The sequence below is a fragment of the Podarcis cretensis genome, assembly GCF_951804945.1.
Source record: "Podarcis cretensis genome assembly, chromosome: 13".
NCBI classification, from domain to species: Eukaryota; Metazoa; Chordata; class Lepidosauria; order Squamata; family Lacertidae; genus Podarcis; species Podarcis cretensis.
Window position 1 is genome coordinate 24438941 of NC_137182.1, and position 23694 is coordinate 24462634.

Genomic DNA, 23694 nt, shown 5'->3' on the forward strand with positions numbered 1-23694 from the left:
ATTACTGTATTATTATTATTATTATTATTACACCCCCAGTTGAAAAAGTGATGAACTACATCACCAAGCATGCCTCAGAAAATGCACCCATGGCTGACTCAGCCCCAAAGTCCCAGGGCAGGTGGAGATGTTCACTTGGAAAGCGAGCACTTTCCTCCTTATTGGTGTGGCTACTCTTGCCTCTTTTTCACTCCTAGTCCTTCCTTGCTAGATGAATTAATCACGATAAGAGGGAATGAATGAATGAACTGCAATTTGTCTGGTACCTTTGGGATGCATATAAATAAAACGTCGCTGCCAAGTTTAAGGCCAGCCTTGTAACTCGCAGAGCCGCATGCAAGGATCAAACACGTAGCCAGGTTGCTGGAACAGAGAGCTTGCTTTGCAAAGGCAGAAGATCTGTTCTGCACGTCCCAGGATCCCGGGTTTGCGCTGCTATCGCTCTTCGCGCGCTATACCCCCAACTCCAGAAAGCTGCCAGCAAACCTCAAACACAAAAACTTCAATTCAGGAGGACGCCAGGCTGAGCAGGGAACGCTCAATGGTTTTATTAAGAGCTGGGAGGAGAGGTATGTGAAATGTGAGGCGCTCTCTGTTCATGTGCCTTGTCATTCCTCACTTAATAGAGGGGAGGGGCTGGGGCGTGATGGCTGAGGATGTGATGACAGGAGAATGTGGACTTTGGAACCCGACTGTGGCAAGACCTGTGGGCGTCCAAAGCCCTTGATTAACAGCAACAACATTCAAGTGTAAAATCGAGCCTACACCTACCAATCATCCAGAGCTGGTCATATCAACATCCTCCTTCTCCTCCTAACAGGGATAGGCAAAATTTGGTTTCTCTTTGTTTCTATTCCCCCCCCCCAGTCTTAAATTCAGTCCCACACATTTCCACATCAGTTTGTGATTTTTTTTGGGGGGGGGGGCGGAAGCACCTTCATCAAATTTCACAAGCCTGTTAGTGCAACATGCAGAGTTTTGCCTAACACACACATTATTCCCCTGCCCCCAAGTAGGATGCATTTTGTATTATCACTCATTTACATGCACACCTTGCTCTGGTATGCGCATTTTACATGTGTCACTTGGCTGGAGAATTGCATTGCAAAATTTGGAGGTGGTCAAATTTTGAAGCAAGCTTGTATTTTGAGAAAGTGCAGATTCAGAAAGCTTGCCTTTAAATGCGAACGGAATCGGATTTCTCCTCCATCCCTAACCCCTAATCCTAATGACTGGGAAGTCCAATTGATTTCAGTAGGATTTATTTTCAAGCAAGCATGCTTAAGGACTTCACAAGTGTATGAAGCAAGACTGTGGTTTTCAAAGTTATGTACTTTCAGGAAATCATTTTATAGGAAGCTACCTTATGGGTCCCGCCAACTCAGTATTGTCTTCTATGCTGGTGGGCAGTACCTTTCTGGGGTTTCAAACAGGAATATTGCCCAGTTCTAACTAGAGGTGCTAGTTTTAAGGAATGGACTTGGGATTTTTGAAAAGCAGGTGTGTGTGTTCTGCCAATGTATTGTCTTCCTACCTTGATTTGATGGCTGGGGAACCCCATGCATTTCAGAAGAGACTGGGGAGTATATTAGGGTGCACACACCCTTGTCTCTTGGGTCTCATGGTTACCCAACATTAGAACAGAATGTGCCCTAAGACACACCCAGCACCACTCTGTGACTGTGCATTGGGAAAATCAGCATTTCTGTGACATTTCATTGAGAAATGTCAATTTTCCCCATAGAAGAGTTTAAAGATGAATCAGCTAGGTCACAGTTTTCCACACTTTTCATGTTGGTGACACACTTTTTGGGACATGCATCATTTCGCGATATAGTAACTCAGTTTTACTAGCAAACTGGAGGCTAAACTAACCCTTTCCAACCCAGGAAAAGCGCAGGGAGTGTTAGCGCAACACACCTACACAATGCAGCTGACACACTAACGTGTCGCGACACACACTTTGGAAAGCTCTGAGCTAGGCGAATACTGTTCCCATTTTGCAGATACAGAAACCAAGAGCTTTGGTCAAGACCATTCAGAGAATCCATAGACCATATAAGATTTGGATCCACATCCAAACCTATATCCTGGCCTATCCTAGAAGTGCTGGGCAGGTAACTATATAAATATAGTTTTAAAATATTAAAATAATGTTCAGGGGCTGGCAACTAGATTTGCCAGAGGGCAAACTCAAGACAGGGGCAAGCAGCCGTGTTACTTCCACTTCCCCTATTTACATAATGATGAAATCCAGACATCCTAAAAAACGTGTGGTGCAAGCTATGTGTTGGTCTAGTGGTTTTCCTTTTCTAATGAAATTACCGTAACTGAAGAAAGTGAAAGGACGGCGATGCGGATTTTGCCAGTGTTCCAAGTAACTGCAACACTAACCTATGTACTTATGCAAATGAAATGAATTTGCATTACTTGTATTGTTTTGCAGTTTATTTCTGCTAATCCTGGGGTGGGGGACAACAATAAACTACAGAGGACACTGAAACCTGTCCTCCCCCAGTTTCTAGTATTGAAACAGGCAGAGAGGACGCACACTTTTCAAGTCAATTCAGCCTTAGAAGATAGACTTCTTTTCAAATGATAACTGAGAGGTTCATGGTGCTAAATTCTTAAATTGCATAATGTACACTGTCTTGTTTTTACCATAGTTTCAAGGGGGTACTGACTACAAATTCAGATCAAGGGAATAGTGTGAAGTGTTGCTTTGCCTGATAACACTCCCCCTTCTGTCAATTTTATAAACTGCTCTTTGAACACCATAGGCTTCCCCATTATGAGTGCTTACACAGGAAGGCGGCCTACTGCTGCTCACATCCCCTCATATTCTTTACTTCTAATCTTCGCATGTAAAGAAGCAGATGCTTTGAGACTTCACATCCCCACACAGTTACTTTCTTGCACCCCCTAAATGAAGCACAGAGGAAAAAGCTTCCCAAGGTGTACAGGCTGAGGCTGAGGAAGGTGATGGTGGTGTGTGTTCACATGAGGAGAACATGCCAATGCAACAGATGTGCTTGTTTGCTTTTCCCTGTTCGGTAAAGATCCACATTTCTGTGTTGAGCCCCGACCTAGCCACACTTAGGTGGAATCTAAACACACATAAAAAAACGTTTTGAAAATGCTTGAAAATAAAATAAAATTGAAAAAACACATTGAATTTGCCGTAGCTCACCATCGCCATCTAGTGTCACATTTGTATAACGCACTTTACAACACACCTGAAACGTTTTATTTGCAGCTGTATTTAGTCCCACTGAAATCAACGGAGCTATGCTGATTATTTAAGTCACATTGTTTTACACTGATGCAATTTAAATAATCCCGTTCAGTCCCGCTGATTGCAATGGGACTTAGCTAAATGTGACTTAACAGCCTTGTCTATGCGAGTAAACCAGACTGACTTAACCAGGGCTTTCTCCCGGGTAAGTGGGGCTGGTATAGGGTTGCCATATTTCAAACAAATCCAGACCGAAAAGTTGCTTTCTTTGGCAAAGTTGTTGACCTTTTGTTTGTTTTTTGGCCAAAGTTGTTGAGCTTTCCCCCCCTCCCCAAATTGTTTCCCCCTTCAAAATCGCAACAAAATGCCGGTTTTGCACTATTTTTACGGAAAAACGGGACTGCAGACAAGGGCGGCCACACACCCGGATTTTCCCGGACACCAAGCCCCATTCCCCCGCGGACACTGCTGCCGAACGGGGTTTCCTCTGTGCCCGGGAAATTCCGGACCCATGGCAACCACAAATAAGTCCGGATCTAGCCCTGCCTGACGATTGGTTTTTCGTTCGTTGTCCTCCCTGAGCTATGACGACGCCTGGTCTCCTGTCTCTGGCACTTTCATCATGCGCCCGCGTGCCAAATATCTTCCTTTGGACCGACGACTGACGCCGAATATAAGAAAGAATACCAGAGCCTTTGGCGGAGCGGAGCGAGACCGTGACGTCGTCGCTGGAACTTCCCCGCGTTCCGCTTCCTCCGCCCTTCACCCCCCCTCCTCCTCCTCCCCGCCTTCCTCCCGGCATGCAACGGGCGCGTCTCAAGATGGCTGCCTCCGTGCCGGTGAGGATGGCGAGGCTCCCTTTGCGCGTGGGATGGCAGGTACTGTATTTTCACGGGGGAGGCGGGTCGGTGGGAATGGACGGAGGGTGGGGGGAAGCGTGTCAGCCTCAGTATCTCCTCGTGCATGCATGTGCCTCGCCTTGCCTAGCCGTACGAGTAGTTACGGCTTGCCAACATATAAGAAGCAAGAGATCTCCCTAAACCCCCGCAATGTAAAACGGAGAGGAAATAAAGAAGATAAATAAACTGCAAAAAAGTTAAAGAAAGAACGTTAGAGACTGCACCAAAAGGCACCCCCTATTTTGCTTTTGTTCTTTTACTTAGGTGTGCATTACTGCATATGTGTGCTGTATCCTGTGGGAAAGGCAAACTTGTTTATGTTTGTATGTGTGCATGTCTCCGAGGTGTTTTTTTTTTGGGGGGGGGGGTTAATTTGCATCCCTCACAGACACCATTTCAGGAAACAAGGGGGAACTTGTGTGCTTACTTCTGATTCTGCTTTTAGTCTTTGCAGACTGCTTCCGTTTTTCTTTTTCTTTTAAAATGTATTTATTGATACCTATTCAGTGATATGCAGACTACTACTTTTTGTGGGAAGTTGTGTAGGTTTGTACTTTCCTTTTTAAATTGTTTTGGAAAGTGAAGTGTTTTTGCAGGAGAGAGAAGACCTTGTGAAGGCAGGCAGACGTATGTTGTTGACATCCTTCTGTCTCAAGAGGCAATGGAAAAGTATGCCATCAGGGGTGAAGTCAAACCATTGGAGAGTTACAGCATCTGCTGTGGCTGTAGAGAACGATGTGACAGAGACATGTTTTATTGCAGCTGGGGCAGATGAAGGCATCCAGTTTTGCTGTACTCCTCCCAGTGGTAATTTCTTCTCTGGCTGTTGCTATGGATGCACGACCTGACCGCCTGTCTGCAGGCACCATGGTCATCTGGAAGGGATTCCTACACAGTAGGGTTAATGTTGCCAGCCTTCATGCTACATTTGCAGACATCTTTATAACAGAGTTGGTCTGCCAACAGGCCTGGGGCCAGCTCTCTGTAAAGCACATCCTTGGGGATCCATCTTCCATTCTTACGTACATGATCAAGCCAGCAAAAACATTGCTGAGACAGAAGTATAAACATTCTGGGAATGTGCGGTCCCAGAAGGCAGACTACCTGTTTTTTTGGTAAGAAGAGAAATACAATTGGAATGTACGTTGGAGATTATCTAGTTCAACCTTCTGCTCAATGCAGGACATATACAGCACCTTAGAACATAGAAAATTGCATTATACTGAGTCAGACCATTGATCTGTATAGCCCAGTATTATCTGTACAGTGGTACCTCTGGTTACATACGCTTCAGGTTACAGACTCTGCTAACCCAGAAATATTACCTTGGGTTAAGAACTTTGCTTCAGGTTGAGAACAGAAATCGGGCTCCGGCGGCGCGGCAGCAGCAGGAAGCCCCATTAGCTAAAGTGGTGCTTCAGGTTAAGAACAGTTTCAGGTTAAGAATGGACCTCTGGAAGGAATTAAGTACTTAACCTGAGGTACCACTGTACTTATTGGTGGTGGCTCTACAGGGTTTCAGACAGGATGTTCCCAACCTTTCCTGGAAATGCCAGAGATTGAACCAGGGACCTTGTGTTTGTAGAGCAGATGTTCTGGCCCATTCCTGTCCAGTCTTGGCTTAAATGCTTCCAGTGAAAAGAAGCCCTGAGGCAGTCTGTTTCACTGTTCAACAACTCTTCACCATTAGGAGTCTTCTAATATCTAGCTAAAACCTGCTTCCATTCAACTTCAACCCATTATTCTAATCTGCCCACTTTCTACCTGATAATCCTTTGGCTGTTTGAGGACCACTATGTTGTCTTCCCTTTCAACTTTCCAGGCTAAACATGCCCTGCCCTGCCCTTTCAATCTTTCCCCATACAGCATCGCTTCCAGACCCCTCACCGCCCTGGTCACGCATCTCTTGGATATGCTGCTTGCTCTTTCTGTGCATTCATGTACAAGCTGATATGTGCCGAATGCTTATCTAATAGGAGAGCATACCAGCCAACGTGTACATATCTGGGATGAAATCAACTTGATTTGGGAAGCAGATAAATGGTGGATTATCTGCAGTGCGGTTCAATGTTGTTGATTTGACTTGCTTGTTCTTCCGTTCAACAGGGTGTGGAATGTTTACTGAATGCTGCCCGCTTGGCTCCATCCTCTCTTGTGGTCCCAGTGAGAACAAAGAGGCGGCATTTCATCCCCCCTTCTGTCAATGCAAAGTACACAACTCCGGAAGAGCAGATGAAGCATGCCAGGGCTGCAGGGTTGGTGGTACCTCATGAGCAGTTGATACGCCCCATGAATATTGCCTGCACAGGTAGGTGGTTGTGATTATTCATTATGGGGAAGGTGGTTAAAATAGCTCTCAACCTGTGTACCGGACTTTTTGAAATCTTGAGCCCAAAAGCAAAACAGATATCTCACTCATTCTTTTCACATGTTCCTTCAATGCTGTCTGAGTCTTCCTTAGTGTAGAGGAGCCATTCACAAAGTGGGTATGTGGCTTTTAAAAGTGATCCAGGTGCTTTCATTGTAGCTTTAGGGTCCAGGGTGTGACTTTTCCTTGAGTGGGAGCTGGTAGGCTGCCTAGAGAAATACTTTTGTCTAGCAGCATTATGTGTTAGTTCAATTTATTTAACGTTTCTTAAACAATCATTTTCTCTTCTTTTTTTAAAGCACCCCATAGCATCGGAGGGGGGGCATACCTGTGCATTCGTGGGCAACATTTGATGATTGCTATGTCAAACATTGTGCACGTGTGGTTGAGCAACAATATTTCAGTATATAAATTAGCAATAATGTGTACCTTAATTGCCTCTCCCAAGAGATAATCTTACATTTTGTCAGGTCAGGGGGTTAGCTGGGGTTTTTTTTGGTTTTTTAAAATAACTTGTTACTATATTTGATTGTTTTCTGTTTGCTTACACAGCTGGGATCTTTGATCCTTATATTCCTCCAGAAGGAGATGCCCGTGTGTCGTCTTTGTCAAAGGAAGGGCTGAAGCAAAGGACAGAGCAGGTCAAGCAGACTGCAGTTTCGCAACTAGCGTATGTCCTCCGTTCTCATTCTCTTTCTCTCTCTCACTATGGCAGCCAGTCAGTCTAAGACCTCTAGCCACCATTCTATGACTCTGTATTCCTTTTTCTTGCAGTACCTGTGGTTTATGTCACAGATCTCCAGAAAGCAACCTTTATTTTTTCCCCTTATATGTATGTCTTAAGTGTACTCCAACCCTAAAGGCTCAAAACAATAATTTTATGTACACCCCCCCCCTCAAAAAAACATGTTGTATAGCCCTCATGATCTCATATTATGAATGTTAAGGCTTTTTAGAAAATGCTGGTGTGAAGGCTATGTGGTGTATGCATAGTTTCTATAGACACAAAAAGGCACAGTGCTAACCTTTATGAGGACTGTTTTCCTTGAACTATGGCTGCTTTCTCCCCATCAGACTTCTCTTGTCGTTTCCTTGGCAGGATCCGAAAGATCAAAGATTTTGATCCTGACTTCAGCACAAAAACATTTCCAGAAAAAGCCCAGAACATCTTTATTGAAGCTCACAATAACTTGACAAAGTAAGATGCTTTAGGATATATCTGTGGGTTCTTGGTTCTGCCTTCTACTCCTGACTTGCAACAATTTCACAATATCTCACAGCCTTTTTCGGATCCAGAGGACTGTTGATATAAAATAGGTTAAATATTGATTATTGAATAATGTAGGTTGGCATAGGAGTTTTCTCCAAGCTTTTAATTGAGCAAAATTGGGAGTCCACTGAACCTCAGAAGCTTGCTACACACCAGATTTTTTAATACTAAAATTACCAGGCACTGATGTGTCTGCACTTCATGGGGATTTTCTTATCTGCTTTCTGCTCACCCTTGCTGTAAACTGTTAAATCCCAATGGAGAAGCCCCACATTGACTAATGTAGTTCATGCAAACACAGTCTGGTTAAAGGAAAATAGTTGTCCCATCTTAACTAGTTGTGACCAAATAATGGGATACTGTGTATGCGTTGTTAATGATGCTTCAAGACGGGGCAAATCAGTTTAGTTTCTTGAGAGTGCCACTGTTTTGGGAGGTTCTCAAGAGTTTAGAATTTACCCCTGGTTATGCACAAATGTGTTTCAGGATTATTTTTGTTGCTGACAGTAGAACACCAAACACTTTTAGGAAGAACAGTATCTCGATTAAGTTGATCTGCATAAGCATTTTGGTAATGCTTTTTTTTTTAATCCATTACAGCTTTAACAAACAGAAGCTTCACTCCTTAGTGACTGAACGCTGTTACCCGGTAAATATCTGAGAAGATCAACAGATGTCTGGCTAAAGGTTTAAAGTCCCTAAAAATGTTAGGAAGAAATGTTAATATGTTAGTGCCTCTTTTATGATTTTATTGCATTTGTTTAAAATGCTTTTGAAGCATCTGTGCTCATAAATCTTGCACGTTATCCTGTTGTAAAAGAACAAAATAACACACACTGTAAATAAAATGATAGCACTGCAGAGGGAACTCCAGCCTGTGGTCCTAATTTAGCCCAGGAGGCTTTTTCCTCCAAGCCACGTCCACCTGCCTTACAACCGACTTCATATAGGCACATGTGAAGACATGGCTGAAAAGGAGCAATCGGGAGCCTTACAATGTGCTCCATGTTGATCCTTGGCAGCAGGGTTTGCATTTGGCACCTGTTAAACTTGGCGTCCAATAAGCCCCACTGGGATTGGAATCTACTTGGGAGCTCCCCATAGGAGCCGATCCCTTCCACTGGACTGTACACCAGTTTCTTTCAGGAGCCCTGGACTGTAGCTAATCGCCTGCTGAAAGTGGGGTTGACTTGGATCACATAGTTTGAGAGGTTAGAAACCCTATGCTCACCCTTGACGCTAAAAACGCAAAATGTTGAATTGCTAGGAAATGGTCCGAGGAAACAGATACAAGACTATCCGGTGGAGTTTTCTGGAGTCTCTGGAGCCTCCTAGGGTGGTTCAGGTGCGATGTCCTGATATGGTGAGCAAAACCAACCTGTATGGACAAGTGACGGTTCGAATGCACACTCGACAGGTGCGTGCTTATATCCAATCTCCCTTGCCCTGCATGCAATGAAACATGTTCTGTCTGCCACTGCTTACTGATGAAACCTTGATTCTTCCAGAGTCTAGCTATCTATGACCGGTTTGGGAGGCTGATGCACGGTGGAGAGCAAGTACCAAAGGACGTCCTGGAATACGTTGTGTTTGAGAGGCATCTGGCCAATCCCTACAGTCCATGGAGATTACACGGCAAGATTGTTCCAGCTTGGGCTCCTCCAAGGGACCCGATTCTTAAGGTACTGTGTTACTAGCAGGAAAGCCCAGCGTTTTGCTAATCTCTTCACACTATTTATAAAGGCATCTCCAGGATATGGATGCAAACGTGATGGGAGCCATCCAGTGTTGCTGGTGTTCTTCACGTTACCTTATGTGCAAGATACTTTTGCTTTTTATCTCTGGCTGAATGAGCCAGTGACCTCCCCAAAGCCTCCTGCTGATCTTTTTTTTTTTTTTTTTAAATAATATTTATTAACAACTTAAACACTACAAAAAATAAAAACAATACAATACAACACAAAAACACTACACAACACCAACACATTTAAACTAACAAAACAAAACAAAAACAATTTAAAACACATCAAATAGTTTCAGTATCATATCTTTCATTCACTTATTTCCACGACCTCCTCACACCTCCCTTTTTGTATTCCACTTCTGTTAACTGTTTCAGCAATTCCTTTCCATCTTTCTCTGTTTTCTATCCTGTAATTATCTTAACACATTCTAACCTTATTTTTTCCTTTGATACTCTATTAATCTATTTATACTTAATTCCTTATAACATTTCTACTAAAGCCATATAACTTCATTCCAACATTTTTCTAACATTCATTAATTTTGCAGTATTTCCGTAAATAATCTTTAAACTTTTTCCAGTCTTCTTCCACCGACTCTTCTCCGTGGTCTCGGATTCTGCCAGTCATTTCCGCCAGTTCCATATAGTCCATCAACTTCATCTGCCATTCTTCCCGGGTCGGTAAAGCCTCCTGCTGATCTTCATGGCCATGCAGAGATTTGAAACGGGGCCTTTTTAATGCCTAAATACAAGACCATCAACGGCGCTCACCCCATTTGAGGCACCTTGCAGGCGCTGAAATCCACAAGTGTAAAATTAACCTCAGTTTAGTTGTAGAGAGGTGCCTTCCCTTTTCTTAGCTAAGAGCGTGCAGAGGTATTGAGAATATACATTGGAGTGAGATACACAATGTAGAGAGGAAGTTGGTTGTGTGAGACTTGGTTTCACATCCTGTCTCTGGATGCCTTTGGGTATATTTCAACCTTGGTTTCCCCATTTAAATAATCGTGGTTAGGCGTGGGATAAGAAGGCAAGTGCAGTCATTGTATAAACAACTATGCATTACCTCCAGAAGCAAGCTCCCCATATTCTCTCTGCCATGCTCTTAAAAGCCCAGATTCCCCATCTCAATGTAGCATCATGCAAAGAAGGAAAACTCAGGGAAGATGTGTAGATGACTGGGTGGGCCTACACAAACAAGAGGCTTGCACAGTCCTGAGCATCATTTTGGGACATGGCTGAGAGGGAGGCAAAACCTCTCTTTCATCCCATTTACCACGTGCAAGTTTAGGCCCTAGTCATTGGGTGGTTCTGAGCACGTGCCTCTTCTGCTGCTCAGTCCTAAGGGATAAAACAAAGTACTGCATATAGGGGCACTTTGAAGTTTTGTTTTTCCTTACAATCAGGCGGTGTATAAATTTTATGAAATAAACATGGGTGGTGGTGGTGGAGAAGGAAGGGGAGCAGCTTCCTGCTCCTGCCACTGGGTGGCCTGGGGATCACTGGCAGGGACCCTGTGGAGAGAAACAAAGTCCCTTCCCCATTGAAATCAGCTTCTGTGATGTGGAATCAATCAGTATAGATCAGCACTCATCATTTATTTCTCTCTCACGCACATACCTGGAGAGGAGGCAGTTTTAAACATTGCTGCTGTTCTCACCCTCATCCTGAATGCAGCTTTGAGAATGGCAGGGCGAAGCATCTCTTATCTCCCTTTCAGTGTCTGAAGGCCACTTCTGGTGTAAAGAAAAGGAGCAGGACCAGACAAGGAAAACCAGGCTTGGCCTTAAGGCAACTTCCTCCATGATGTATAGGAGGCTGGGGGGGGAAATCTCCCTGCCCCCAGTCAAATTTGATGGACACTTAGCTAGTACAGTAATTATTGGAGAGTGGCTTCCTTTGAAAATTGATGGGCTCCTTTTATGTCCTTCCTCCCTTCTCTCTCCCCTGTCCCCATTTTACAGACTGTTATGATTCCAGGACCAACGCTGGATCCCTCGCAAGAATATGAGGAAATGGATATTCCCCAACAGCCACCAGCGCCACGGACTCAGTGGTACAAATAATACCGAAAAGAAGATCTGCAGGGAGCAGAATTCGATATTGACAGGCAAGGAGTTCACTGTTGAAATGAGCCTTGCCAGCCTTTAGAGGCCTCTTCCGTTTCATGCCTCTGTTGCAGTCCTTTTCACATGCATTATGGGCAGACGTTTGTTCTTGAGAACTTGCAACAAGCTGCTCAAAGATGCACTTGGAGCATTCAGGAAACTGCTGTATATCTCTCCTGTTTTTCGCATCAGACCAGCTGCTGTGTGTCTTCAAAAACTGGCCTGCAATGGCCTGTTACTTGTTGTTCAGTAAATTAATAGATTTGAAAGGAGTGTTTCAATTCTTAAAAAGAAAAACAGCCCAATTATTGTTCCTCAAGGCTTTCAGGAACCAACAGTTCTGTTATAGAAGGCTGTGCTCCCTAATGCCAGATGGGTTGAAGCTGGCTGAAAGCCTTCTGCACATGTTCAGAGGCATGCAGCTATTTCTTGGGTAGAGGAAGATAGAAGTGATCTCTGGGCTTTCTGAATAAGCCTAGAGTTAGCTGGTTTTAAACCGAGGGCCTCTCTATCCATTTACCCAACAGTGCAGTAGCTGCATGGAATCCAGCCTGGTTCCTAACAAAAAACCCCCCTGTTTTTGGGGGGACATTGCGTTTTCCAAACACACAGCGCTGCATTCTTATAATGGCTTAAATACAACTCCCCTGTTCTTGCTATCTCTGAATATTCTACCTACAAGAAACATACAGGGAGTTCCTCCTGATTATTGCTTGGTCAGTTTCATCTGGAATGATCATCAGTCCTTACCAAAGTGGAGGTGTCGGCAAGGCTAACCCCTTCCCTGACACACACACACAGAGAGAGTGGGCCCATGGCATCATTCTGGATCCTCTTATATGTGGACTTGATATCAGACTTGTTTTCTTAAATTGGGGTTTATAAGCAAGGCTATACGTGTAGTCAGTGCTAAAATAAGTTGTTTTTAAATGTGCCTTAAGAAATACTACAACCACAATTGGCTGGGGTAACGATAAGTACCTGATTCCTTCTGCACAGAGCATTTTGAAACCAAGGTCAGTGTTACAAAAAAAAAAAAAAAAGATGATCCACCCCCAATATAAATCCAAATAATCAGCCACACACATCCTATCAATATAGAGATAAGTCTTTTATTTATGTATTTACATTTATTACAGAATTAGATGACCTCGTTTGATATTCAGTGCTGAGACAGACAGGGGCAACCTCACACACTACATTAGCGGTACTTCCTAAAAGTGCAACGAGACACAGCTCACAGGGGGGAAGTGGGACCCATAAAGTAAATATCGGATCCCTGCTTTATTGTAAAGCAGAAAATGTGTGTGTGTGTGTGTGTGTGTGTGTGTGCTGCTTGCAGTTTCTTTGCATGGGGAGGAGAGGGGAATAAAGAGAAGTGATCCTTTCCCCCTGAATTCTTCTCCTGATTCTCAGTAAGTGAAGCCAGGAGTGGAGAACCTTTTTTTCGCTGGAGGGTCACAAACCCTTCATGGGCAGCTGAGGGTGGGGTGGGTGGGGAGGCGGTTGCATGCATGCAAGTGGTGTGAAAGTAGGTGAGGAAGTAGTTGAGGCTGGATGCAAAAGGAGGTAGAGTAAGGGACGTGACTCTTACCATTGTATAGTAGGCTGCATTCCAGCCACACACAAGTCAGGTTTCTGCACACTCACGCGCGTCTGTCTATCCTACATCCAAGCAAGCAAGAAGCATGGTCACAATTCAAGGTCACACTGCAGCCAGGCAAAAGCACTTGAGAGGGGCACGGAGCAGCATGGGTTAATGGTGTGGCCTGGGGGCAGCCTGGAGGACATCTGGTCCCTGGGCCTGAGGTTCCCCATTCTTAATTTAAGCGGCGATGGCGAGGAGGAAATCTGAATGGAACGTTCACGTTAAATGGGTTTGTCTTTAGATGTGTACAGGAATCCATTTCTCAACCCCTTGATCCTCACTAGGTTGCCGATGGGTCAAGCCAGGCCAGTTGAACCTATTCACTTCTTGTACAGTGGTACCTCGGGTTAAGAACTTAATTCGTTCTCGAGTTCCATTCTTAACCTGAAACTGTTCTTAACCTGAGGTACCACTTTAGCTAATGGGGCCTCCCGCTGCTGCCGCGCCGCTGGTACGTGATTTCTGTTCTCATCCTGAAGCAAAGTTCTTAACCCGAGGTACAACTTCTGGGTTAGCGGAGTCTGTAACCTAAAGCGTCTGTAACCCAAGGTACCACTGTACTTTTGTACACTATCAGGGGGTTTTTCTACCAGAAATCCAGTCCTGGCGACATGTTTTCTTATGCACAATGGCAGCTAGGATGGAATCTCCTGTAGGCAATGCTTCCTGGGATGCTGAGTTTGAATAGGCTATCCCCATAGGGCTGCCGTGTTGTGCTGAGATGCCTCCATTCCTGTTGCGCACTTCCATGTACTGGGCCAGCAAACCCAGTTGGCTCTGGACCAGAAAGGAGGGACTTAGGCCCAGTGAAGTTTTGTAGAGAGCAGCCTTGCCTTGCAGGGCAAAGGAACTGGGGCCTCCACAGAAAATCGCACTGCAAGCTCCCCAGGTTGGCTGTTCCAGAAAGGATGGCCCCAGGGCATGGCAGCAGTGTGCCATGAGAAATAAACAAAAGGCTCCTTTGAGCCCAAGGTGTCCGTCAGAGGAGGCCACCTGCCTGCTGTGTTTCTGTGATTCACTACTCTGGCCATGCCTCTTTCCCACTTGGTCTCCTTGGTGTAATTCTGCTGCCTCTCGGGTGTGGTTGAGTGATCCCGTCACTCACAGTTGCAGAGACACAGCAGAGTTACCCACTTTTGGAGGGACGCTGCATGTTCCATCTCGGTTTTGGTCACTGTTTTGGGTTTGCTTGCCTCTAACTAAGGCAGTCAGACTAGAGACTCATTAAGGAATATGGAGGATATTCTTTGAGGCTGCACAATTATTATTTTATTCTAAAAGTGTGTCTCCAACAAAACTGGCCAGTGACTATGTCTCTCTGTCTTTCAGGCAGGGGTCCTTCCCTGTCCAACCTAAAGATACTTTGCCCATAAATTGAGGGCTCAATTGCCGAGCTACAGTCACCATATGGAGGTTGCTTTATGCAGCATGTGATGCCACACCAGGATATTTTTTCTCTCCTGCAGTGACTCTTGGATTGGGTCATTTCTGTCCATGCCACCATGCATGCCCCAAAGGACAAGGTGAAAGCCTACTGACTGCCATAGTGCTGATTAGCTCGTCCTAGTATTGAACCTAAAGCTACTTCCTGAGTTTCATTGGGGGGGGGGTAAGCAGGTCAAAGTCTGGCACACAATTTAGGAAGAAAGGGCAAAAGACTACTGTTATTCAAACACTAAGGGTCAGCAGAGGCGGGAAGGAAGGGTTAGCCCCCTCCCTTCGGTAGCCAAGTAACAATGAACAAACTTTGTAGGAGTTACAGCTTAGCTGCCACTCCTCTGCAATAGGCAGTTGCAGGGAAGTCTTGTGTGTGCTTCACTGTGCACACTCGGTTCATGCTGGCAAACAGAAAGACTTGCCTGGCCCAGAGCAGGAAAAGGCAGCATGTTTCCAGGCTTCCTGTAGATAGGCACCTGGTTGGCCACTGTGAGACTAGGATGCTGAGCTGGTAGATGGGCTTTTTGTCCAATCCAGCAGGGCTGGAAAGTCCCAGGCTTAATCCCTGGGAAAATTCTGAGATTCCCTACTTCAGGCAAACATTAAGGCTTCCTTTGTGTCAGCCAATTATTAAAACTGCTCATGACACGTCCTCCCAAAAGATATGTGAAAACATCTGGGCGTGGGACAAAGGGATGACTTGCGGAGCGACTGGTAACCAAAAGTTAACATTCAGATACCTTTGGAGGCATTAAAAAACAAAACGTTAACCTTATGTGGGTCTGGGAGCAGATCCAACTTGAGAAGCTTTGCTGCCTGAGCTGGAGCAGCAAATGTTGGACCCCACCCCAAATCAAGGTGCATAGTATAGTACCCAATATCAGCCAAGTTATTTTGGCACCTGAGACAGAAAATACCATTGGCGCCTCTTCTCTCTTTGCCGCAAATGCAATAATAGCAAAGAATAAACTTTTTGTTGCGCTTTCATGATGCTCAACGTGAGGCAGCTGCCTTACTTTACCCAATGATAGGGCTGGCCCCAATTATGATAAATCAGCAGTTGGTAACCAGTGGCCCTCCAGGTGTCGCTGGGCTACAACTCCCATCAGCCCCAACCAGCATGGCTAATGATCAAGGATGATGGGAGTTGTAGTTCAACAACAACCTGAAGGGCCAAAGGTTCTCCACTACTGCGATAAATAGAGAAGAGCAGGTATGAGGTTTGGAATAAAATGGGAAGATTATCCTGAGCAGAATTATCCCCTTTCCCTTGCAAAGGGAATACAGAAGGTGCGCTCATTACTTGAAACAATAAGTAACACTTTCGGGATTCATTACCCAGTCGTTCATCAGCCACAATGAACTACATTTGTTCTTGTTCCCAACCCGTTAAGCCACCTAGTTCAGATCAAAGTTGTAAAAGAAAACCCAGGAAAGAATCCTATGTAATTTATGCAAGTCTCTTTGTCGAATAGTTCCCAGTTCCCTTGTGATTTGATGTTCAAGCTTGCTCAAAGCCCCTCTTATTAATTTACTTGTTTAATGTGAGCATGTTATCCAGGTGGTCTTGTTTGCAGACATCAGGAGTGGGTGGTCTGGAAACACCTGGGGGGACGTCAAGGCAAGGCTGGGATCTACACGCTACACACACAGAACGGAACGTGCAGACTTTAGCAGCTAGCTTGGGTTTTCTGCAAATGAAGGCAGGAAGGTACAACTTTTCTCTAACGAACAGCAGTCCGCCAGCCTGGTAATGCCCAAGCATAGTGCATTTCCCTTATCAAATGTGGTCAGCAGCATCACCAGAGGTGGTAGAAGTCTTTTGTTTTCAAATCTGGGCAGCCAGCTGACTTGAGCCATTTTGCAGCTGCACGGGCAGTCCTTTCTCAAGAAGATTTTTCTCTCTAAGCGAGTCCTCGGCTGCGTCGGGTTCAGTCACAGTCCCAGGGACAGATGTCTGATTTGGCTTTGCTGGGGGGACCCTCCGCCTCGCCCGCCCCAGACTCCTTCCCTTCTTTGCTTTTCATTGAAGTGGCGGTGGCGGCAGCAGGGCTGGGCTCATCCCAGGGACACACCTCAGATAAGCTTTTGCTGATTTCAGCAGTCTCTCCCCCAGTCAATGCAGAGTCCCCCTCTGCTTCCCAAGGGCAGACGTCAGCCGCAGGGCGGTCACCTTGGTGTCTTGCTGGTGTATCCACAAATGGGCTGCTGCCTTTGCTTAGACCTTGGGGCGGAAGACTGCGACACAAAGGCTTGTGTCCGGCCAGGCTAGCCTCTTTGCTCTGGGAGCTCTTCGTGCTGGCCGTTGCCTTCTCCATCCCACCAGTGTGTGTCGGGTGTCTTTCATTCTTAGTAGGCAACAGCGTTCCTGCTTCCCACGGACAAACATCTTCTTTAGCGGATGCTTCCGGCTGATCTGTTTCCCAAGGGCAGACCTCTGTCTTCCTGCTTTCGGTGCTGCCGGGCTTCTTGGAGGGGGCAGTGGCAGGAGCACTTGCAATCGAGATTTCTGCAGCATCCGTGCTCTCCCATGAACAGATGTTTTCTCGAATGCTTGTCCCTTTCTGCAGAGGTTTTGGTGATTTTTCGGGGCCTTTTGAACCTGCTGTTATACCCTCCTTTGAAATGGCACCCACATCCTTACTCAGTGTCCCTTTCTCGAACAGCGCCCCAGCCAGGTCCCATGGGCACACTTCAACCTGGGCAGGAGATCCGAATTCCTGGGTCTCCCATGGGCAAACCTCAGCTTTTAGACTTTCAACGCTCTCTGATTTCATGGAGCCAACCTTGGACAGATCTAGGCTTTTACTCCCTTTTACTGAGAATTCGTCGCCAGTTTTCTGGGGGTGAGAAAACCCTTGATGGCTTTGAGTCTTCTCTATCTTCTTAGAGGCAATTTCTCCCCCAGCTGTCTTCAAACCTGGAGCGGTCAGCACTTTGGCCGTTGATGCTCCCTTTGCATCTTGCATTGATGCCCCTCTGGCGACTGGCGCTGACGGCGTTTTCATGGGGAACATCTCAGTCTTGCCACTAGACTCCTCGTCCTCAACTTCCCAAGGACACACCTCTGCCCTCAAGCTTTCGGCGCTGCTTGATTTCTTTGAGCTAGCTCGGGACAGGTCTGGACTTCTGCTGCTGGACAGTTCCACACTCTCCCAAGGGCAGATGGATTCTCGAGGGCTGGTTACGTCTGTCCTGACCTGCAACAGATCTAGACTTCGGGTGCTTTTGGCAGGTGGTTTCTCAAAGTCCATACTCTCCCGGGTGCCACCATACTCCTGGTGGCTTTTTGACTTCTCTATCTTCTTAAATGTTTCTCCTCCAGCTTTCTTTGAGTCTGGACTTCTTTGTGCCTTGCTTTTCTTCCCCTGGAAAGTCTCAAGTGGCCTCCCCATTCCCTTCCCTTTTTCAAATGGGGCTGTGGCTACAGACCATGGGCAGATGTCCATCGTGCTGCTTGCTTCCTCTTCCTCCATCTCCCATGGACAAACCTCTGCCCGTAGACTTTCAGCGCTGTCTGATTTCCTTGATCCAGCTTTGGATAGGGCTGGGCTTTGGCCTCCGGACCTTCCTGAAGGTTCATCAAGCTCCATGCTCTCCCATGGACAGATGTCCTCTCGCGAGCTACTTAGCTCCTCCATTGGCTTCCATAAAACCCGTGGGGAGGGGCTCCTGCTGCCGTCTTTCCCTTTGGCGACCCCACCCTCCTCCTCCTTCCCCACTGCACTTCCTTCAGCTACTTCCCAAGGACAGACCTCTGCCTTTAAGCTCTCAACACTGTCTGATTTCTTGGTAGGGATTTTGGACCCTTCAGGTTGAGCAGAGAGTTCACTGGGTTCTTCTGCGCTGTCCCAGGGGCAGGCAGACTCTCGAGCGCTTCTCACCTTCTCTGTTGTTTTAGAAGCACCTACTTGGTTCAGTGGGGCAGCCCTTTGGCTCTCACGAGCCCCAGCACCCTCTGGCGATGGCCTCTTGTCTACCGGACTTGAAGGCATCTCCCATGGGCACACATCTGCCTTAGGGCTGGGTTCTGCTTCCTGACTTTCCCAGGGACACACCTCCACCTTAAGGCTTTCAACGCTAATGGATTTTTTAGAGCCGGCTTTAGATGGGCCCGGACTCTTAGCACTGGGCCTGGTTGACGGGTCATCGGTGTCCACGGTCTCCCAAGGACAGATAGATTCTCGTGGACTGCTTGCCTTCTCCAGAGGTTTAGACGTGGTGTCTCCAACCACCTTTGCTGCCCCACTGGCATCTTGCCTTGAGGACCTTCTTTCTGACTGAGCTGGAGGCACTTCCCAGGGGCAGATTTCTGCTTTAGCTCCAATGTCGACGCTTGCAGTTTCCCACGGACAAATTTCTGCCTTTTGGCTTTCCACACGGTCCAATTTCAAGCTGCCTTTGGACAGATCCGGACTCTTGAGCTTAGGTTGGATAAGTGAATCTTCCCTACCTGTGCTCTCCCATGGGCAGACTGGCTCTCTAGTCCTGCTGCTTCCCTTCTCTGGTGCTGTATCCCTAGGTCCTGTTTTCTCCTCTTTGGAGACTGTGCTTGCTGTTCTAATACCTGCTTCTGCCTCTTGTGCTTCCCAGGGAGCAACCTCTGCCTTTTTGCTCTGGAAGCTGTCAGGCTTCTTTGAGTTGACGTTACTTGGGTCTAAAGCTTTTGCACAGGGCTTTAGCAAAGTACCCTCCAATTCCACGTCCTCCCAGGGACAGACAGAGCCGCGCTGTATGTTGTCCTTTGGTGTTTTAAGGGGATGTGGTGCTTGCAATATAATGCCCTTGGAAGGTTCTCCTTCAGGCCAGTTCGGTCCTTTTTCTAATGAAGGTGCAGTGGCGGCCTCAGTTTCCCAAGGGCAGACCTCCAGTTTTTTACCTTCCCCACTGCTTGATGCCTTCAAAGCTGCTTTGGGCGGTTCTTGTGTTTGGGTGGCAGGTTTTGTAGAAGAGCCTTCAGCACCTTCATCCTCCCAAGGGCAAACAGTGCCTTGATAGCTGCTGTCTCTCTCCAGTTTCCTGTTTTTGGACAACGGACTTTTGATCTTTTTGCCTTCAGTCCCTTTGGAGCCTTCCCCTGAAACTCCACACACTTTCTCCGATGCTGCATCGCTCATCTCCCAAGGGCATATTGCCGCTTTGATGTCTGCTCCGCTGTCAGATTTCCTTAGAGTTGCTCCATGTTGAGCATCTTTCCCCCCTGGCAATTCCATGGACTCCCAGGGGCAAACAGAGTCTTGGCGACTGGCTTCTTTCCCTCCTGATGGTCTTAGCAGGGTGGTGCTCTTTGTCTCTTTGGAGGATCCTTCGTTCTCCTCCCGAGATGTCTTTATCTTTGATGGAAGTTCTTCCATTTCCCAAGGGCAGATCTGTGTTTTAACACTGATGTCGACCTCTGCAGATTCCCAAGGACTAACCTGTGCCCTCCTGCTCTCAACGCTCCCAGGTTTCTTTCGGTCTCCCTTGGACAGGTCTGGACTCTTCTCAATCTCTGTTCCCAGAGAGGGCTCCTTGATATCTCTGGAATCAGCCTTCTCTTGGGATTCACTTGGAAGAGCCTCTCTCAAAGATGTTCCTTTCTTGGGCCCATCAGAAGGCTTCCCTCTGCCCTCTGTTATTGCCTTTGCCTTGTCCTCTGTCAAGGCACTGCTGGTTCCCCAGGACGGTTGGTCAGTTTTTGTGCTGGCTGGGATCTCAGCCACTTCCCAAGGACACGCCTCTGCCTTTTTGCTGTCTGCCTTGGAAACCACTAGAGAGGGAGTGGTAGCAGTTTTGCCCTCTCGCTTTTGATCCTCCTCCACACTCTCCCACGGGCACACAGATTCCCGTTGGCTCTTGCTTCTTTCCAGCCTGCTAGGGTGCAGCTCTCCAGCACCTTGGGAACCTATTGCTTCTGTGCTGACCTCCCAAGGACAGACCTCCAGCGCTTTGCTTGGACTATTCTTAGTGCTTGGAAGAGCCTCTTCCTCCTCCTCTTTCTCATCCCAAGGACAAATGGTTGCTTGCTTGCTGACTACCTTTGCCCTGGTCTCTGCAATCACCTGTTTCCTTGGTGACCCTCCTCCGGCAGACACTGAGGCTGTCGCTGCCAACTTGGGCTTCTCACTCTTTCCGTTGGCATCCTTCTCATTTTTCTTCTGGCTTTCTTCGGCATCCTTCCTTGCCCTTATGCTTGTCTTTATCCTCGACCGGTTGAATGCTTTGATGGCCATGCCTAAGCCTTTCATGGAGCTTTTGGAAATGGATGCTTGGGGCTGTTTCTCAGGAGAACTCTTCTGGCTGTCTGACTTGCTTGTCTCAGAGTCCTTTTTGCTCGGGACAGGCACTTCCATGACTTCCCAAGGGCAGACTTCTGCAGCCATGGAGGCCAGCCTGTTTAGCACCACCGGGGAAGAAAGTGGCACAGCTCCTTCGGCCTGCCTAGTCCTTTCTGTCTCAGCCTTTGCCAGAGGCTCCTCCGTTTCCCATGGACATATGTTTGCCAGCATGGGTCCATCTTTGAGATCACCTGGGCAGGGCTCAGAAGAAGGTTGCATTTGGTCCAGGCCATCCTGAGGAGCAGAGTCTTTCCTTTTGAGGCTGTGAGCCAAACTTTGCTGCCTGACAGGTGGTTCGGGGGGTATCTTCTTGCTGATCGGGTGCCTCTTCCCAAGCAAATCGGAGGTGTTGATGCTGATGCTCCTGATGGACGCATATGTGACATGCTTCTGGGATCTGCTTTCTGAGGGCGTTGAGGGGGCCGTCGCAGCTTCTCTGCTGGAGCTGCCGTCTTCCAGGAGGGAGCTCACGGTTCCCTCTGAGGTATCGTCCCTCTGGAGCTGTTTTGCTGCCACCTCCGAGGCCACGTCAGTAACCTCTGTGTGCCCGGAGACATCACTTTCCATTGCAGAGTCACTTTCCACAGCTGCTCTGCTCCCTTTGTCTTGGGCCAGCTTACTGCTGTCTTCCAAGTAGGCCCTGCTGGTGAGGAGCAAGGCTTTCTCTTTGGCGCTGGTGACGACGCTGAGGGATTTCTGCAGAGGGGAAGGCCTGGGATGCAGAGGCTTCTTATCCGCCGTCAGGTTGTGAGCGCTGGCCGACTTGTAGACCAGAGGGGCCGAGTCGTCGAGAGAGTCACTGTTGGACCTCTCCGAGGCTTTCTTGGCTAGCTTTTTCCTCATCAGCGAGTCTAGCAAAGGAGCTTCTTTGCAGCTGTCGTGCCTGGCTGGTAAGCTGTTCTCCTTGGCATCCCTCACGTGCTCGTAAGTGCTGTGGGACTTCTTCAGCGAGGAGGCTGCCTTGTGTCTGGAAGAGGAGTCCTCTTTCAGTTTCATGCTGGAGCTGCCGGAATCCAAGGGCCTGCGCTTGTAGGACCCGGAGCGGCTCCCTCCCCCCACAGACCCGTCTTTCTCCTCCTTGCTGTGCTGCCGGGACATCGACTCGGGGATCTCAGTGATGCGCCTCATGAGGGAACGGCCCAGGCCCCGCTTGGAACTTCTCTTCTTCTGAAGATGAGGGTTGTTGGCCGTCATCTTCTTGGTCTTGTGAACCTCAAGTTGCGTGTAAAGCTTTTTCAGTTCATCCTACATGTCATGTGTAGCGGGGAGGGGGGTGGCGGTTGCGGTGAAGCGGGGGGACACAGACACAAAAGGGGGGGAAGAGGGAAGACAAAAAGAAAACCCTTATTCAGTCAAAAGCCTAATGGCAACAGTTGTGTCATCGTAGGGGCTCAACGACAACACTGGGGGGTTTTATAAATGCAAGGCTTTCTGTTCCTTGAGCAGAACCTGCGAGCCCTCCGGGTTTTGCTGGATTACAACTCCCATCATCCCTGGCTGTGGCTGATGGGCATTGGGAGTCCAATGGCATCTGGAGGGTCCTGGGCCCCCTATCCTTAGGATCACCAGAAGCAGTGCCTTTTTTCTAGAAAAATAGGTGCCGGGACTCACCATGAAGTCACTACAGTAAGTGCCACACTTTTTGACAACAAAAAAAGAGGTCCCGGTACTGCGTACTCTTGAGTACCCCCCTTGAAACCAAAAGCACTGACCGGAAGTAGCTAGTATTAAGGGTCATGGGTCCCCCCATTCCATGCTGGCGTTTCCGGGGGCCAGTTGTGGCATGGGAAAGGAGGCAAGGAAGGACTGTTGGCAGAAGCCTTTAGCTGGGTGGGGCAGACCACAGTGAGGTTTTCAGTTCTCCCATGTGGCCTCGACACGTACAGTTGACCCATAGCAAGAAATGGAAGGTAAGCATCTCAGGCTTGCCTGCCCCATTCCCAGACACTGAATGTTTGTATGAATGCACATCCATTCATATGTGAACATGAATGGAGTGGTAAGGGATGGATGGCACAGATGGGATGTTATTGGTGTGCAAATTATTATTTATTTATTTATACCCCTACCCCTCCCATCTGGCTGGGTTTCCCCAGCCACTCTAGGCGGCTTCCAACAAAATATTAAAAATACATTAAGACATCAGTCATTAAAAACTTCCCTAAACAGGGCTGCCTTCAGATATCTTCTGAAAGTCAGAGAGTTTATTATTTCCTTGACATTTGATGGGAGGGCGTTCCACAGGGCGGGCGCCACTACCAAGAAGGCCCTCTGCCTGGTTCCCTGTAACTTCACTTCTTGCAGAGAGGGAACCGCCAAAAGGCCCTTGGAGCCGGACCTCAATGTCCATGTCTGTGCTGAACGATGGGGGTGGAGACGCTCCTTCAGGTATACTGGGCCGAGGCCATTTAGGGCTTTAAAGGTCAGCACCAACACTTGGAATTGTGCTCGGGAAAACTACACATGCACAAAAAAGGTCTGTCTGCCGTACATGTGCACCGAGTCAGTGCTTTATCACCACCCCCACCGCTCCCAATTTGTTCCCCACAACCAAAGCCCTCGGTTGAGAAGAAAGGCAGCTAGATCGCCTGGAAATATTGACCTCCACCCCAGCTTTCCTGGACTTTCGGGTTGTGTGGTATGGATTTGGTTTGCTTCAGGAGAAAGA

General features: G+C 47.4%; 2 protein-coding genes across 2 annotated transcripts in view; one reads left to right on the plus strand and one right to left on the minus strand.

Annotated features, from left to right (window-relative positions):
* The first annotated feature begins 3981 nt into the window (after positions 1-3981).
* Positions 3982-11893, plus strand: MRPL45 (mitochondrial ribosomal protein L45). Its single transcript, XM_079949953.1, has 8 exons — positions 3982-4113; positions 6241-6442; positions 7055-7172; positions 7602-7700; positions 8373-8421; positions 9040-9189; positions 9281-9454; positions 11481-11893. Exons 1-8 carry the CDS (start codon positions 4036-4038, stop codon positions 11580-11582), a joined length of 972 nt encoding a protein of 323 aa, XP_079806079.1. The 5' UTR covers positions 3982-4035; the 3' UTR covers positions 11583-11893.
* An 823-nt stretch (positions 11894-12716) lies between these two features.
* Positions 12717-23694, minus strand: part of GPR179 (G protein-coupled receptor 179) — a 48042-nt gene continuing 37064 nt past the window's right edge. The window contains exon 11 of the mRNA XM_079949181.1: positions 12717-22271. Within this exon, the coding sequence (XP_079805307.1) occupies positions 16641-22271 (5631 nt within the window). The 3' untranslated portion in view covers positions 12717-16640. The remainder of the gene's footprint in view (positions 22272-23694) is intronic.

What these genes read in the sequence shown, in the direction of transcription:
- MRPL45 (XM_079949953.1), top strand. Translation starts at nt 4,036, where the DNA reads ATGCAACGGGCGCGTCTCAAGATGGCTGCCTCCGTGCCGGTGAGGATG. An exon ending in CATGAATATTGCCTGCACAG is followed by an intron (nt 6,443 to 7,054) that starts GTAGGTGGTTGT and finishes TTGCTTACACAG; the next exon opens with CTGGGATCTTTGATCCTTAT. An exon ending in ACTGCAGTTTCGCAACTAGC is followed by an intron (nt 7,173 to 7,601) that starts GTATGTCCTCCG and finishes TTTCCTTGGCAG; the next exon opens with GATCCGAAAGATCAAAGATT.